Consider the following 18,533-nt stretch of genomic DNA (forward strand, 5'->3'; position numbering starts at 1 on the left):
ATATACTTAAATTTCAATTATGGATTTTTCTGAAAGCAAAACCTTTATAAATTGAGATTAAATTAGAATTCTCTTTTTTTCTTACTTTTCTACAACTAATAAAAGTCGAGTAATCACAGTGGCCATTTTACACAAAAAGGAGGAAATATTCTGCTAAATTTTAGACAACAGAGCTGCAGGTTCATGATATCAACCGAAACAGATCAACTGGGGACTATGAATCCTACCAGGGATGAGAGTTACAGAGAGTAAAAAAAGGAAAACAGCAGAAGAAAATGAAATCAGGGCTTCCAGGGTCCAAACTGCCAGGGCCTGAGTGTGTGTGAGACAAGAGAAAACACGAGACAAAACAACTAAACAAGAAAACGCCTGAGAGTGGGAGGAAAATCAGGAAGAAAAGAAACTGTGGGAAAAATGGGTACAGAAAGACAGAAAGCAGCAAGACTGTGAGAAAGAAGGGATTAGGATTCCAAAGCTGTCCCTTCCCCTCTTCATCCCTTCCCACTAGCCGGTCTCCGACCAACTTCCTGCCGGAGCAGACAGGCAGCGAGCGGCTGCTGATGGCCGAGAGCCACCGAGACGTCGGCGACGCTTGGACCAAAAATGACTCTAGTCCCTGAGGTCAGACTCATCCCAAAAGCATGAGAACAAAGGGAAGTGAGCCAAGAGCTGGCAGAAGGCGGCGCTCGCCCCAACAGCTAATTATGAACTGGACCTGAAAGGAGCCACAGTGGATTTGGCTCCGGTGTTAAACTGATCACCACACTCACTGTACAAATAATGGCTCCAGTGTTTTTAGCTTCAGGTTGTCAGAACTGTCAGACTTTCGTTCTGTAGCTGCTGGTTTATCATAGTAATCCAGGAGAGAGCGGCGCACTGCGGCAACAATAACGGGACGTATTAATGTCCATCACTTTCCATTTATTGGAGCAAACTCACAGCTGCAGTTTGTCTCAGAAAGTTGTCCATGCATCACGTTTATTAAAGTGCGCTGGCAGTGAGCTCAGCACACCTCAGCACAATGTTTGCTGAGCTGAAGAGTCAAAGGTTTGGTTTTCAGAAAGAAAATCACAAAATAGTGCTGATGGAGGAAAAAACGGGGATAATGGGAAGTAGGAGGCGGCTAACAGATTTAAACGGTTCAGATGAAAAATGTGTTAAAAGCCGCATCATAACCAAGGCTATTAAAGTTATCAAAAATAAACTAAATAATGAAATCTGAAACATTTTCATTAACAGAAATAAATAAAAATTGTAATTAATGGGGAAAACTAGCTGGAACTATGTTCTGCATATATTATGAAAATATGCTGAAGTTAGAATTATAATACCTTTTGTTTTTGTGTTTATGGATTTATTCATTAGTTGTTCAAACTGATGTGGATTTGTTTTGTTTTTTCCGCACAAGCAGTTTACGTTAACTGTCAGGAAATGACAACACTCCTCCTCTTCCTGGTGGCGATTACACCAGTTCACAAAATGACGGCTAGTCTGAAAAATGGCGACAGCAAAAGTTGGGAAAAAATGCCAGAGCCAGTTTGTTGTTCAACAATAATCAACTACATTTTATGAAAACAGTATCTTCTGTTGAGTACTCATTACCCTGTCGATGTATCACAATGCAATACTGCAACCTTTTTGAATTCTGCACTTAGAAATTAACCAAAGTATGAAATAACTAAAGATAATATAAACTAAACTAAAACAAAACTAATAAAAACTAGAAATTAACTGAATTAGACAAATAAAAAGTCAAAACATAATAAAACTAAACAAATTAAAAATCTATTAAACTGGTCGTAACTCCTGCTTCATGTCCTCTCTGGGTCCCATTTCCAGGTCCAGATAATTACGAAGAGGGGATTGCCTACATCAAGTCTCATTACGAAGGCAAGAACAAGTCGCCCACTAAGGAGGTGTACTCTCACGTGACCTGCGCCACGGACACCAACAACATCCAGTTCGTCTTTGATTCTGTCACAGACGTCATCATAGGCACCAACCTGCGGGTCTGCGGCTTGTACTGACCGGATGCTTTTACCTCTGTGGTACCTTGTTATGTCACGTGTGTGGGGCCAATTTGATTGGTCATCCTGTGAGAGATGGTCAAATGATGTCCTCCTTTATTACAGAGCAGACTGTTGGTCCAGCTTGATTTAACTTCTGTTTGTTTAGTCCTGGACCACTCCCGCTGTGTACTGTTGTTTTTCTGACCTTACCTGTCCCCGGTTCCCTGTCCGAGCCCCTCTGATTCAGGCCTCTATATCAAACAATGGTGTCTTGGTTCATTCTGTAAAGGGGCAATTGTGAGAAAACCTTAACAAGTTTGTTAGAAAAGCCATTAATGCATACATAGTGTTGTAAGAATTTTCCATTGCTTAATGCTTCATTCTATTTGGCCTAATATCACGAGATTCCTCACCAACCTCGTTCAGAATCCAACATGGCCGCTGCATGTGTATTCTTTGCTCCTATAATTACCTGGGTTTTTTTGTATTACTGAGTTTGCATTTCATTGAATCAGTCGCACACACAGTACTCTGCTATATTTGTTACGGTGATAGAATGCAATAGCAAACCAGAAAATTGGGTTGTTTTGCTACCACAGTTAGCTAGTCTCTGAAGACAACCGTAAGCTAATGTCTGTGGTTATAACTGAACACTCCTACATTAGCTATGTCTTTATATTTATGGATTTTTTGTGGAATATGACTCCAAATTATTCCAAAGGAAATGTAGCTTGAGAAGCTAAAATACCTAAATGTAATGCTCATTGACATGGTAATGGCTGGCGTTTGCAAAGCAGCCAATCCCATTTTTCCTTGACACAGATTAGCTATAACTCCTGAGAGCGGAAATGAGGAAAATGGTTGATATTCTGCGGTAGTGTTAAGACGGTTTACACTGTCTGTATTAATATATATTAAGGTATATTTGGTGTTTGAACTAATAAAGTAGGGAGTTATAAGCATTTTAGGGGATGTTTTAGCTATTCACTGGTGGTTGTGCTCCATGTCTCCTATGAATAGCAGGGATGTCACACCTTTCTCTACACTGTTTTCTGCATGGTGACAAGTAATGTATTGTTTGGACATGGAGTATTTTTTTTTACCATTTCTAATAATGAAAACCATTTTAGGCTAGTTTTTCCTCTGACTTCTGATATGAGACATAAGACCTGGCAAGAGATCTGAGAATCAACCATATTTAAAACAAAGAACATTATTATTAAAAATCTCACCATGTAAACCGAAAGTAAATACTTACAACTCTAACATTCTTTATTACATAATTATCAATTGTGTGTTTTTGTTTTTTATTTGTAGACAATTGAGATGTAAGTGGAGGAAAACAGGATCTGAGCTGGGAGGAGGTTGCATCATTGCCTCATGTCGTAGTGTGCACGACTCCATTATGAAACCACTTAAAACAAAGGGCTAGAAAAGCTGACTCAGCCCGGCAGCTACAGATAGTGGCTGGATGGATTCATCGATTTCACCCCGCCCTGAGACTAAAGCCATTATCTGAGGCTGCTCTCTGTAACATTCCTGCTGTCGGCCATGAAAACCCGCAGCTGAGTTTTGGAAGACTGAAACCTGGAGAGAGTAGATGGCTGGGATTTGGGTTCAGATTGAAGATTATTACGTGTTATGGAAGGTAGGAAAACACCACTTCTGCAAAAACTCAACTTTCAATAAAAAGATTTGGCGCCATGATGAGGTTTTTTGGTAGTATCAAAATTGGTTTCTTTTTCAGAACTGTAATGGGAAGACTTTTTATGCATCACAACTCACATGATCAACAATCAGATGTTGCCACTGGCACAAACCACAAAGAAGAAGATGACAGGAAGTAGTTGGAGGATAATAGGCGGCCATGTTTTTTTAATAACTTATCACGTGAACAAACTTATTCACATGTAACTTTAATTGTGGGTTTTTTTAATGGAAACACTGCAGTAGCAAAATTCAGTTTTTTTTTTTACTTTAGTGGAAAAGCAACAGTTTTTTGCACATTTGTAATGGAAACATAGCTACTGTCAAAATTGCTTTTTTTTACTATCTTCTCCACTTTTCAATAAGAGTTTTGATAAATATCCATATGTTTGAAAATATGATTAAATGCAGTTACTGTGTGTAGTTTAGTAATAAAAATCAGACTTGCTGATAAAAGTCACAGCCATACAGTTACCAATTAGAGAAGTTCTTATCACTTTTATCATTATCACAATAGTGCCACAGAACATTGTGTTAAAACTTGAAGTCCATATTGCCCACCCCTCTTGAAAGGTTGAAAGTGTCTGATGTGAGTGGATTTACTGCTGTGATTCGTGCTTCATCACTCCCATCCTCTGCCTCACTTTTAAACAGGTAGATGACATCATCAGTTCATCTTTCCACATCTGCGCCAAATTTCCTAATTAGTGACGGAGCGTTCCCCGAGGCTGTTGATCGGCCTGATGTGCATGATTCTGCTTGTGGATTTTCTGTGTCTGTGTGTGTTTGCAGATTGCGTACAGTTAATGGTGTGTGTGTGTGTGTGTGTGGGCGGGCGGGCATGTGTGTGTGTGTGCGTGTCATTTAACAGAACAGGAAAGGTCAGCTCACAAACGTGTGTGTACGTGTTGTGTTGGGAGACAGCATCAGCTCAGGGGTGCAGTGATGGAGTCAGTATCTGGATTAATTACCCGCAAAGCACCTGTCTACCCTTTACGCTAACACAAACACACACAGCAGCACAGGCAAGTGTTCACACACGCACTGAACGCACAGAACGGCCCTCGGGTTTTTAAAATGTCGCCACACCTTCCTTTGCCAAATGTTCCCGTCGTTCGTAGCAAAAAGCATCAGATGGATTCTGGCTGATTTGGCAAACAGAAAATCTGCTGTTTGTGTGTAAGAATAATGATGCACTTTTTATTATTATTTTGTTTTGTTTTTTCTGTGCATTAAAATTATTTAGTAATAAATTTAGTAATAGTTCTCCTTACTTTTTTATGGAAACTACTTTCCATCTAAATCCACAGGGGAAATTGCATGTTTGTCTTTTTTAATGGAAACTAAATTCTTGGGTCTCCAAATCCAAAGAATGCACCTTACTGGCAACATTTTCATCAACAAATATTGATCTTGTTAAATTTTGCCTTACAATTTTTGTTGTTTAATTCCAATGAATTGAGCCAGAAAAGGCTTTAAAATAGGATGGTAGCAAATGACCGCAGTTTATTAGTTTTGTTGGTTTTTTGTTTCTAGTGCCTCACATAAAGATCTGTCAGCAGTTAGAGGAAGACATCCTGCTGAATTTTCCATTTACGTGACATTCTGTATCAGTTCACAGTGATAAAATAAAAGGCTTTTCATTTTTTTATTTGACTCGTACCAGAAAGTGACAACATACTGTTTGAGCTCCATCTCTTGATTCTGAATGACATGGAGGTGTTTTTTCAGCTGTTCTTTATCAGTATTATTAATTTACCCCCAGTTTGTTCACAACATAAACATAATTCGAACCTAAATGATCTGATATGTGTTTTGTACATCTAAATCTATTAGTGTAAGAGTTTGTGAGTTGCAGCTTGAAGCATTTTGCATATTTTTGGTTAAAGTTAATTGTTATCCAGAACTGAAACAACTTTGCAGATATCTTATTGGAAGCATTACGAAGTGATATGTGGTGAAGTCATTTTGGTTTACCTGATGTTGTACATGCACCTCTCAACATGGCTTCTATTGATTTCTTTGATTCCCAGGAAAAGCTTAAAGGTTTTTAAAAGCTTTTGATAAATGGTTTTAAAATCAGGATGCATAGAAGGATTCTGCAGGAATCTTCTCAGGGTCAGAGACTGGTGACTGTGGACAAGGTCACCAGTCTCTCACAGGAAAGCAAACATTGAACTCGTTACAAAAAATCCTATATTTACCTTACTTTATTTATTATTATTATATCCTATATTTGCATTACATTGCAGGGAAAGATGACTTTTATGCTGCACTCCAGTTGCTAGTTCTCAAATCTGGAAATAATGTAACAATCAAATTAAACTTGTTTGAGAAATTTCAAAATGTTGTTGACTAACTTGCTTAAGTATTACTATGAGTAACAAATTTTATGAGCACAATGTTTGTACAAATTATTTATTAAGATTCAAACGTTTATCAGGTCAAATAACCAGTTTATAACTGCATCTGGTACTTTGTTTTATACACATTGCAGCTATGTTGTAATTTGAAAGCAGGGTTGGTGAGAAACATTTGAGCTTCAGAACCAGAAATGTACAGTACCTTCTGATAGTCATTTCACTTTATCATCATTGTTATGTTTTTAAGCTACAGCTGCTGTCTTGCTATATCGGTTGGTGTCCTTCCTGGGTCTAAACATGAGGAAACGAAGCAGAATTATGTGTGACTTTTGATGGAGTGTGTCCACTGGGATCAGTGGTGTGGAATTCACGTCGTTCTGTCTCGTCATGACCGGGTACAATACTTTTCCATGATGTTTTGCTGTGTTTTTTGGCTCCTATTTAAAATACAAAAAGAAAGTCAACTGACTATCTGATAACTAAATTTTAGTGCCATATTTAAGTGGAGACATAATTATTAGTCAAATAAATAAAAAGTAGATAAAGTTTGAAGTTTCACTTTTAACTTCAAGCATCAGGCATGCCAAGGTGAGTGAAGCACCTGGGCTGTTTGGTGGGAAATTACTAACTGTTTTTCTGAATCATTGTTGCTGTGCTTGAGTCACAGTGTTGTTGATTCTGTAGCAACGGCCCAGATGTTTGTATACACGGTGTTTATGAGCTTCAACGGGCGTGTGGCTCATTTTCCTGGCTTGGCTGAAAATCCTCTGGCTGAGCTGGTGGTCAGATTATGTGTAGGAACGCATAGAGCGACAATTTCACAGTGGTGGTTTACTGTGGTTTTATGGCGTTAGTGAGATAAAACCCACATATGAAATAGTAATAGTTACATCATCCTGGGTTGTAAGAATTGGTTACCGAATTTCATGATGGTGTTCAGGAAAATGCTTCTCCTTGTAATTAAGAGCTAGTTAATTTAGTTAAATGGGAGTAGATTAAGTATCTGCAAACAGTTTGTACCTCTCAGGATTCACAAAAGTTCGGATATTTTCATTGTTACTTTTATCTCTTCAACCAAGTTCAGTAATTATTATGACTATTTTTAATTGGAAAAAAGCCTTTCCATTGTTTTAATTTGGAAAAAAAATAAAACATTGGATGTCTTTTACTGTCTTTAGCAATAACAGCTAAAGCAGTTTAAGATTTACAAAAGCCCACATTACATGAGGAAATGGACCAAAACATCCTAAAGTTTCCAATTAAAAATGTATTAGTTAAAACCTTTGGGGAGTTCTCTTCTTACAGTTTATTTAGTCAGTTGTTTTTTCAAACATAACTTAAATGTATGTCTTTATAATAAATACAAGACTTGTGTTTTGCTATCTATACATTATAGAACATGAACAATTTTTTTTCTTTAATTAACAGTGAAAAACCAACATTTCTTAGCAGCTTATAGTGTTTGTTTAGATTAAACAGTGTGATCTGCTCATTCAGCTTGACCTTCCAGAACATCCAATTGTTTCTTAGAAATAAAGTACCGCACTGTAGCACTAAAGCAGTTTGGGGTTAATAAGATGGAAACAGCGCTGAGAGAAGAACAATGAGCCAATCAGTGTGTCTGTGTGTAGACGTGTGTGTTGGGGCCAAACAGCCAAGACCAAAAAGCAAAACTTTATCTTTTTTAGTAAATATCAAATCTGTGTTGACTACATAAAATAGGGATTTGTGGGTAATGTAGTTTATCTGTCATTTCTCAGTGTAGATCTTAAATTCAGATTTTAAAAAATGCCGTGTGGCTGCAGCCCAGAGAAATGGTTGCATTTGTGCCACGTTTTTTCTTTGTTTTTGTTTTTTGCCCTACAACAGCAGCATAACAAGCTCCTGATATGCCACAGTGTTACAGATGAAGAACTAAAACAAAGTGCCAAATATTTTCCTTATTAGCTCCAGAGCAGCTCCCATCCTGACCTTGCTTGCATGTCCTTATGAGCGATTTTCAGTCCCACTTTGCCGTAATGAGCACTTAAGCCGAGGAGTCACTCGCTCTCCTGCAGAAAGTCTCCCGGCTGCATTAGAGCAGATTTAACTCCAGAGCATCAACTGTGCTTTTTCTCATCACGCCCATAACCCAGCTCTCCTGTTACCATAAGTTAACTCTGTCTCCATGCCAACCAACACTGTAAACACTGTCCAGGTACTGCAAAACCTGCACAAACTGTATATGGATGTGTATATACTGTATGTGTGCAAGTGCTAAACTGTTTGTGCTGTAACTCCCTCTCTGTTGATAATTTATTGAACATTGTATTTATACATGAGACAATGATAATAAAGCACCACATGAGCAACCGGAGATGTGTGATTATTTTCCCTCCTAAAATGTTTTTCCTTTATATGAAGAAGTTTATTAGTGTTGCTCTCGTTCGTCACTTCTCTTCCTCCGATTTCTTTTTCTGGGTTTGTCTTTTTTTCCACAGCTGTAATTATTTATTAACAAAGGATTTCCGTAAACAAGTAAAAAAGCCGCTTGTTTGAGTGCGAGTCAAATGAGAGCAGCATAATGGCTGAGGAAAATGTTGAAGCAATAATTCTAGAGAAAAGTTTCCCTCTTTGTTCCCTCATCACTCTTTCGCTCAACTTTTAATAGTAACATGTTATTGTGTAAATCTTCACTTTTGTTGAGTTGCTGTTAACTTTGAAAATGTCCTCTTTTTTTCTCGTCTTCCCCATCATCCGTCCTCATCATCCCGTTTTCCTGTTTGTTCCTGCTCCTCTCTCATCCTTTCCCCACTCCTTTCCTTCCTCATCCGCAGAATCGCATGCACGAGTCTTTGATGCTGTTTGACTCCATCTGCAACAACAAGTTCTTCATCGACACCTCCATCATCCTCTTCCTCAACAAGAAGGATCTGTTTGCAGAGAAGATTAAGAAGTCTGCACTCAGCATCTGTTTCCCAGAGTACACAGGTGAGAGATTTCTTTCACTTATTATAATGTTATTCCCTCATCAAAAACATACCTGGAGTGTTACCTTGATTCTTTCATGCATTTTTGAGAAATCCTTTAATCTCTATTCAGCTGTGAAAAACGCGTGGTTGGACCTAGCTCCGCCTTCGAGATGCAGCTCCTCCTCCACTCCGTCAGTCTAGCCAGCAGCAATTAGCAAACATCTGATAGGACTGTGCATCTGCTGAGCTCATTATAGGAGTTACTTCTCAGAGCAACGCTGGTAAAAACGTCAAAGGGTTAATAGAGGAGCCGTGTTGTGATGATTTCGTAAAGGGAGAGTTTCAGGAAGAGCAGGAGTTTTTAAAGAGACAGAGGCCCAATTACAAGGTGTTAAATTAGCAAGTAAAATGTCTGGTAAGTCATATTTTTTATTTTATAACAACTGAACTTAACATAGTTACCTGATTGTGCTATAAAATGGGACTTTGTGCCTGGAACACATAATACTCCCCTTAAAGACTATTTTTGTTTTTTTGTCACATTTAAAGGTTTCTGATCCTAAAACAAACATTAATATTAAACAATAATAACAATAAAAACAAAAAAAACTGTTTTCAAGTGATGATGGCATTTAGTCCAGTACTCCATGTAGAAAAACCTTAGACTGAGATTTGCACCGAGGACCTTCTTGCTGCAAGGCAGGAGTGCTACCAACTGTCACCAGAATTACAATCTTTAAACAATATCCTTTATTAGTAGTAGTAGTAGCATTGGTGTTGTTGTTAAAGGAATATGATTTCAAGAGTAGCTGCCGGTTTTTATTTGTTTTTGCCAAATGGACTGCAACGTATGTGCAGGAGCAAAAACACTTGTTTTTCCTCATGTCATCTTTCTCTGATTTTAAAATATTTTGGTCACCTTAAACTTGTAAAACAAAAAATGAAAGAAGTAAACACCTTTTTATTTATAGCACTGATTATTGTAGAAGAGTTCACAGTCAGTAACTCAAAAACAGATTTTGAGCCGATCTTAAATTAATGCTGTCAAAAATTGTAAAGAAATATGGAGTAAAAAAATTCATTTTGACATTGAAATGCTTTACCGTGTCATCAGCATGTAGACATAATGTGATGTTGAGATTGTTTAGGTTTCAGTTTTCTTGACTTGAATTATTTTGAGATGATAAATGTGAGGCTTGTTTTAATTATTAGATTTAGTTTTCTAAATACCACCTGGAGTTTGTTTTTCATGTTAATGTTTCATTATCTCATCAGCTGGAGATAACGTTACCTTGAGGTTGTTTGTTTCTTTATCTTGAGAACATAAACTCTCAAACTTATTATTGTTTCAATAACAGCTCCATTAAAAATCAATATCAAGGTTTTTTTGGGGGGGGTTTCTCTTGAGGCGACAGCTTTATTATCCCATTAATCTGCTGAAATAATAAGACTTCAAGCTTTCTTTGATGAGAAACTCATTTTATTATCTCCTGATCTGGAGATGTCGAGGCTTGAATTGCTGAAAGAATCTTTATTTCAAGCATGAATTTATGACATTCATGCTGCCAGCAGTTTCAAGCTGCAAACATTAAAGTTTCACATTCACAGGTTATCCCCTGATGCGGATCATAAACAAGAACTTTTTGGTGTTTTTTGCACCTTAATAACCACTTTTACCTCCCCAAATGATCAAGTTCTTGATTCTAAAAATGGTCACATCAAAATGATTAGTAGCCGGGGGGTTTTTCTGCCATACGTCTGTTTTGTGGTCAATGGGACTTTTTCTGAGCATTTACCTTGTAAAGTCTTTTTTTGCTTTAGAACAAAGGAATATGCACAGTGGCGCAGTTGGTAGCACTGTTGCCTTGCAGCAAGAAGGTCCTGGGTTCGATTCCCGGCCGGGGTCTTTCTGCATGGAGTTTGCATGTTCTCCCTGTGCATGCGTGGGTTCTCTCCGGGTACTCCGGCTTCCTCCCACAGTCCAAAAACATGACTGTCAGGTCAATTGGTTTCTCTAAAAATTCTCCCTAGGTGTGAGTGTGTGTGTGAATGGTTGTTTGTCCTGTATGTCTCTGTGTTGCCCTGCGACAGACTGGCGACCTGTCCAGGGTGTACCCCGCCTCTCGCCCGGAATGTAGCTGGAGATAGGCACCAGCAACCCTCCCGACCCCATTAGGGACAAGGGTGAACGGAAAATGGATGGATGGATGGACAAAGGAATATGTTTAAGACTCTGGTGGAACAAGCTGTTTTCCAGATTCAGTTTTACGGGGGGCAGAGGGGCTTCATGCTTACCCAGCCCTGGAAAAGCCAGTTGCACATTTATCCATGTTTTAAAGACTCAGCTTTCAGGAGAAACAGCAGGAGCTGAAATGACCTCAGGAAGAATCATCCCAGTTTGGCAAAGGAGGGTTAAGATGTCTGTATGGCTTAGGAATGTAGATAAATTATTTACTTTTTTAATGATTATCTCTGTTTTACAGTAGAAAATGTTATTGATTTTGAACTAAGAAATATTTAGCTAAGAAATATTGGAAAAATACATCCTGTATCTGCAGTGTTGGTCCAGTATAACTCCACTTCTCAAAATTCAGGTTGATTTGATTCTGATTCAGACTTTCTTACAAATGTATCTACAACTGTTTAAAACTGCTAAATAAACTGGCCGAACTTTGAGTTGTGTTCAGCGCCTTTGGTTAGAGCTCAAGTTGCTGCTTTTATGTTTCAGCGGTTCTGACTGCCAGTGATGGCTTCATATTTCCTGTTGGGACAGAAAATCAATTTTCTCCAACAGCTTTTGGCAAAAAAGCAAACGACCTCATTCAGCTAAACTTACTTTGGAGATCAAACTCTTGACCTAAAACCTTAAATTAACCTTAAGATTGTTCAGTCAGAGAGCCGTGTCTTGATCATATTTAAAACTGGATATGAAAGCATGAATGACTGATCTTTACTGTCTGAATGATATTTCCTGGAAATTAAAAACCTCAGGTCTGTTCTCTGATTAACAGCTGCCTGATTGAGGGCATTAGTTGTGCATGAGACCTTCAGATGTGGATTTACTGTCTCTGCATTATAAACCGTCTGAAAAATGTGCCACTTTAAATATTGCGGTACGATTACAGCTGCAAGATAGTTTGCAGCAGAGAGAGAGAGAGAGTGAAATGGTTGGAGGAACATAAAACCTCACTTCAAGAGGAGATTTACTTTACTGCATTTCCACAAGTGGAGAAATAATAGGGAGTACAGGGAGGAGAGGAAAGTTGTTGGCAGTGAGAGTCTGCAGAAACAGCAGAGGGAAGCAGAACGACTTCTTGACGTGGAAGTGGGAGCCAGACGTAGCGGTGACGGATAAAAGCACTGTGAGTAATAGACGCACGTGGTGCGCTATGATAAGCCACTTCACACACTCACAGTGGCGCACCCGTCTCTCCCGCTGCTCTGATAGTCACACTGAGCCGTTCTGACAGGTTCCACCTTTTCTTTTTGCTGCATCACGTTCTCCCTCTCTGTCCAGCCAAAGGTCTGATCACTCCTTATTCTGATCACTGGAAATACATTTTCTGATTTCATTTTATATGACAGAAATGCCAGGGTGGAGTTGGAGGGTTTTGCCTCTTTGCATCCTTAAAGGGAAAGTATTATGGAAAATTCACATATTGCACGTTTTTGTACTTTCATTTGGGTTTCTACTCCTTCTAAAAACAAACCAATCTGGAAATAAGTTGATGCTTTTTGGTGCCAGAATGAAACATCACAAATCAGCAGGAACAGCTCTGTAACCTAGCAACCCAAGCAGAGCTCCACTGCATTTGTTGAGCTGGTTTTACCGCTGTGCGTTGTACAATGGCTGCTGGAAGAGACAAAATGTTCTGTTGACTTATCCAGAAGCCACTTTCTGCATTCATGTTGGTTGTGCAGGAGGCTCCACTTCTGATTTTCAAAGATGTACAGTTGTGCGTCTGTTTTAAGTTGAGTTGAGGGGCGTGGCCAGCAGCAGCTTATTTGGATTTAAAGTGACAAGAGGCCCTAAATGAGCTCAAAATGGGTAGAACTGAGCAGACTAAAATCTTATTATCTAAGAATAATTTTGAGCAAACAAATTCAATGACCATGTTTTGTAAAGACCATAGACCTATCCTAACCTGTTCATAGTGGGTCACCTTTTACAAATATAGCACCAATTCACAAGTACTGTCCAAGGCACTTTACAAAAAAATAATTTCGATTCAGTCATGCATATGTTCCAATTAATCCTACTTATCAAACAGAACATTATGCTCAACTGATTATTCAGAATAGTTTTAAAAGTTTTTATCTAGAAACCCAGCAGATTGGATCGAGTCGGTGACTTGTAGCATTTACTCCTCCTGGATGTAGCGACAATTGCTTACATTGAGTTGTTAACTTTACAGCAATCCCTCATACTGAGCATGCATGTAGCGACAGTGGAGAGGAAAAACTCCCCTTTAACAGGAAGAAACCTCCAGCAGAACCAGAACCATCTGACATGACTGACTGGAGGCTTGAGAAGACAGAGCAGACACAGAAAGAAACAGAAGAACGGATCTAGGATTATTTTTCATGTTCATGAAAATAGAAAGTTAATAGCTGGAGAGGGAGAACGATCAGCGGATGGCAGCATTATATGAGGGGCCGTTTAGGACAAAATTTACGTTTTGTCTCTCACACACTACCAAAAACTCTCGCATACTCCAAAAAAATAGCCACGCACACTCCAAAAAATTACGTTTTGTCTCTCACACACTACCAAAAACTCTCGCATACTCAAAAAAATTACATTTTGTCTCTCACACACTACCAAAAACTCACGCATACTCAAAAAAAATAGCCACGCACACTCAAAAATTACTCACGCACATTCAAAAAATACTCAAATTGCGTATACACACACTACTAAAATGTCACACACACATTCACAAACGTTAAGTTTCTCGCTCACATACACTACTACCAGCTCGCTCACATACACTACTACCAGCTCGCGCACATACACTACTACCAGCTCGCGCACATACACACAAACGTTAACTTTCTCGCTCACATACACTACTACCAGCTCGCGCACATACACTACTACCAGCTCGCGCACATACACACAAACGTTAACTTTCTCGCTCACATACACTGCTAACAGCTCGCTCACACACAGACGTTTATCTCTCACATACACAAGACTAAAGTTGAACACACACACAGTACTAAGTCTCGTTTTATGTATGTGTGAGAGCGAGACTCTTTTTGAATGTGTGAGAGCGAGACTCTTTTTGAATGTGTGAAAGTTGTCACGGAAGAGGCGGGGCATAATTTTTGGATCAAACTGCGCATGCGTAGATCCTAAACTATAAGTTTCGATTGTTGACTCACTGTATGTTCTATTACTTAGTATATTTGTGCTTTTAAATATATATAGAACGTTTAACTTTCTTGTAGATTAAATGTGCTATAGAAATAAATGAATCTGATTGATTGATTAAAAATAGCAAAATTGCTGTAGTACAATCTGTCCACTGGGTGCCAGTATTACAGGAATTATTAACCGGCGCCAACTAGTGCCGAAGAAGAAAGAGTTTGCTATACCGAACATGGCTAACTCTAATTGTTTAAAATGGCAGCTGCCTGACCAATTCTCTCTCGTTTCGAATTAGAGTTAGTTACTGGCACCCAGTGGACAGATTGTACTACAGCAATTTTGCTATTTTTAATCAATCAATCAGATTCATTTATTTCTATAGCACATTTAATCTACAAGAAAGTTAAACGTTCTATATATATTTAAAAGCACAAATATACTAAGTAACAGAACATACAGTGAGTCAACAATCGAAACTTATAGTTTAGGATCTACGCATGCGCAGTTTGATCCAAAAATTATGCCCCGCCTCTTCCGTGACAACTTTCACACATTCAAAAAGAGTCTCGCTCTCACACATTCAAAAAGAGTCTCGCTCTCACACATACATAAAACGAGTCTTAGTACTGTGTGTGTGTTCAACTTTAGTCTTGTGTATGTGAGAGATAAACGTCTGTGTGTGAGCGAGCTGTTAGCAGTGTATGTGAGCGAGAAAGTTAACGTTTGTGAATGTGTGTGTGACATTTTAGTAGTGTGTGTATACGCAATTTGAGTATTTTTTGAATGTGCGTGAGTAATTTTTGAGTGTGCGTGGCTATTTTTTTTGAGTATGCGTGAGTTTTTGGTAGTGTGTGAGAGACAAAACGTAATTTTTTGGAGTGTGCGTGGCTATTTTTTTGGAGTATGCGAGACCTTTTGGTAGTGTGTGAGAGACAAAACGTAAATTTTGTCCTAAACGGCCCCTCATAGCATTATCTCAGCTGTTGGTAATCTCTTAGTCTATAAGTTGACTACATCAACATGCAACTGAACTGAGAGCAATTTCTGCAAAACAGGCAGATTTTAATGTATAATACTGTAAAATCTCAATTATTTTTTTGCTTCTCTTTTCCAACTGAACAGAGTTTTTTGTTTGTTTTGTTTTTGCAAAACACGCAAATTTTAGTATAAAATCTGGTAAAATCTCATTTAAATTGAGTTCTTTTGTCCTGTTTTCTGCTCGTCCAGGACCCAACACCTACGATGACGCGGCAGCTTACATCCAAGCACAGTTCGAGAGCAAGAACCGCTCTCCAAATAAGGAAATCTACTGTCACATGACCTGCGCCACGGATACGGGGAACATCCAGGTCGTGTTTGACGCTGTGACCGATATCATCATCGCCAACAACCTCCGAGGATGTGGCTTGTACTGAGCGCGCCCACACACACCCTGGACCCCCTCCCTCCACCCATCACCATTCCCCCTCCACTTTTCTCCCATCCTTCCTGTCCTCCTCCTCTTCCTCCTAATCCTCTGTCATGTTCCTTTGGCACTGCTGTGGAAATGATGATGGCGATGATGATGATAATGATGATTCTCTAAAGAAAAACAACAAAAAAAATCCAACTAGGTACATATTAATAATGAGGATGATTTTAAAAAAAATAGGCATACATGCATATAAATATAAATATATATATAAATCTATCTAATGTTTTTGGTTCTTGTGTCCTCTCTGCTCTGATTCCCCCCTGATGTTTTTTTTTGGTCTGTTGCCAAGCAAACAAAATTAGTTTTAGTAGAAAAAAACCCAAACATGCAGCCTTGAAACATCTTGAACAAAGTTGAGGAAAGCCTTCATTCCCGCTCTCTCACGTGGTCGACTGTGTGATTTTTTTTTTTGTTTTTTGTTAACAAAACCGAAGCCTGTACATTTTTTTTTCTTGCATACTTTTTTTATGTATTGTTACTTTGACAATGATGATGCTGTTTTATTTCTTTGATGATCGTGTGTATATTTATTAAGTCTGTACACAGATTTTTCTCACCTCTCACCTGTACTTTCTGTTTAATTCTGGTCATTCTGGACTGTTTTATGGCTTATTAATACTTTTTTTATTTGCAGAAATATGTGTATATGTGAGCAGCACTAAAATGCACCTGACAAGTTGGATAAGAACGTTAAAAAAAATCTGCTAAAACTGGCTTGATTATTTTTGTTGTTTACATTTGAGAAGACATTTTAAGATGTTGTTCTTTTTTGTTTTGAGTAACTTTTAACATCTTCACATTCATGACCCAGTTTCCACCCAGGATCCCCGGTCTCCTGTTTCCATAATCTGGTCTTTGTCATTGGCCAGCCGCCAACCACAACTAGGCTCGAGAGCCAATAGGAAGCTTGCTTACTGACTGAATCGCCAGTGCTGTGTAACAGAGGCACTGCGCTGTAGATAGCTGCGCTTTTAGAAGCAGGTAAAACTCTACCTTCCTCCCCATAATAATCGAATAACATTCTCCATTTAAGAAAACTAATTAATTTATTAATTTATTTATTGACCAATCGCCTGCCATCCTCTCTTTCCTTGCTGTCGACTTTTGCATGGCGCCCAGGCGTCGAGATTTGACCCTTCCCCCCTCCTGTCCTTTTCATTCTCTTCTTTTTCATTCCCAACACAAATAGCATGAGTTACTCAACTTTGTATAAAAAAAGACCAGTTAATTGTTAAAACTTATAACATAAAGCTGCTTATGAGGGGAAAAAAACACTTCATAAAAAGTGCAAATTAAATGGAAACACAATAAAAAAAAATATGTGGAAGCAGCAACTGAAGGGGAAGCTGATGGGTTTCTGAATGGGGGGGTGAGGGATGAATTATGAGATTATGTCAGAAAAATGTGAGTTTGAAGTTTCCGAGCAGGAACAGCTCACATGGGAAGCTTTGAAGTGAAGAAAAGTTTAGATTTTTCCTGCAGCAACACAAAGGGCAAAAATCTCCCAGAGAAAAACCGCCTTCACCACGACACTGACCGACATCATGACGATTTCTCATGATTTGTAGCTACGGAACGTTTTCTTTCTCCATTTCACATGAACCGATGTTTGGTGGACGGTTCCGGTCGGACGGTGAGCTGACAAGGAACCACGGAGAACCCGGTGTTGCTGTAACGCTCCGCTCTGTGCCCCGCCCTAAGCCCCGCCCCCAGGCCCAAGCTCCACCTCCTCTGCCTGTTTCCCTGCATTAGAATCGTCTCCTCACTTTAGCCTGACTCAGAACGATTAAATATAATATTATAACAATATCTATTTTTTATTATTTCTGGGGGGGGATAAAAGAAAAACACTCTTTTTGTGGGGGAGAGCACGTTTCTGGCTGCATCCGCTAGTTAGGGATGCCGCATGTTAACACATCGGCGCTGTATAAATTCATGCTCCTTCTTCTTCTCTATCTCTCTTCAGTTTAGTGCACACCTTCCAGGTCTATAATGAAAAGCACAGTTCTCACCTCACACATACACACTCGCTCACACTCACGCAGACACACAATGAGTAGATTTGGAAATTTGTTATTTATTCATACCTGATCTATGTTTCCCCCTCATCAATCTATCTATAGAAACCTCTCTTTCTTGCCTTCTTGATTTCTAGTTTTTAAAAAAAGAAAAAACTGTGTATAATGACACGATGAAGCTGTTTTGGGGTTTTTTTGCATTCCGTTCCTGTTATCCTCATGATTTATTTTTTCTTACCTACGTTCTGTTCTTTACCCAGTGAATGCTTTTTTTCTGTGCAGCTTTTTTCTCTCTTTCTCTCCCTCTACTCTTCTTTAGTGAATGGTTGTTATTTCATGTGGGATGTCCGTGCTGGAAAAACCAATCGAATGTAGTGTTTACATTAAAAAGCCACTGTTTTCATGACTACAGAAAAAATACCTTCTTGTCTCTGGTTTTCTGACTTTCAGCTGCAAGAAGCATTGCACATCGCTGTTTGTTTTACAGTCAAGCTTCAAGTGACTAAGAAATTCTAGATGTACAGATGTGATCAAAAGTTTCCATTATGAACATTTAATACTTAAACCTTCTTTTTTCAGGGTGGATAATTATAGACGCAACACTTTTTAAAAGACTATTCTTTTTCTCGTTTCTTCT

General features: G+C 38.7%; 1 protein-coding gene across 2 annotated transcripts in view; it reads left to right on the forward strand.

Moving 5' to 3' along the window:
- The window catches only part of LOC114152855 (guanine nucleotide-binding protein G(o) subunit alpha), a 110,920-nt gene extending 92,604 nt beyond the window's left edge, over nt 1–18,316 (forward strand). Inside the window, exons 7-8 of one of the 2 annotated variants that reach the window (XM_028030951.1) lie at nt 8,896–9,049; nt 15,632–18,316. In XM_028030951.1, coding sequence (XP_027886752.1) covers nt 8,896–9,049; nt 15,632–15,819 — 342 coding nt within the window. In that variant the 3' untranslated portion in view covers nt 15,820–18,316. Of the gene's footprint in view, nt 1–1,839; nt 3,836–8,895; nt 9,050–15,631 lie in introns of those variants that run through there. The other variant, XM_028030960.1, reaches the window with a different exon arrangement.
- Nucleotides 18,317–18,533: the final 217 nt, after the last annotated feature.

Source organism: Xiphophorus couchianus, chromosome 2 (genome assembly GCF_001444195.1).
Source record: "Xiphophorus couchianus chromosome 2, X_couchianus-1.0, whole genome shotgun sequence".
NCBI classification, from domain to species: domain Eukaryota; kingdom Metazoa; phylum Chordata; class Actinopteri; order Cyprinodontiformes; family Poeciliidae; genus Xiphophorus; species Xiphophorus couchianus.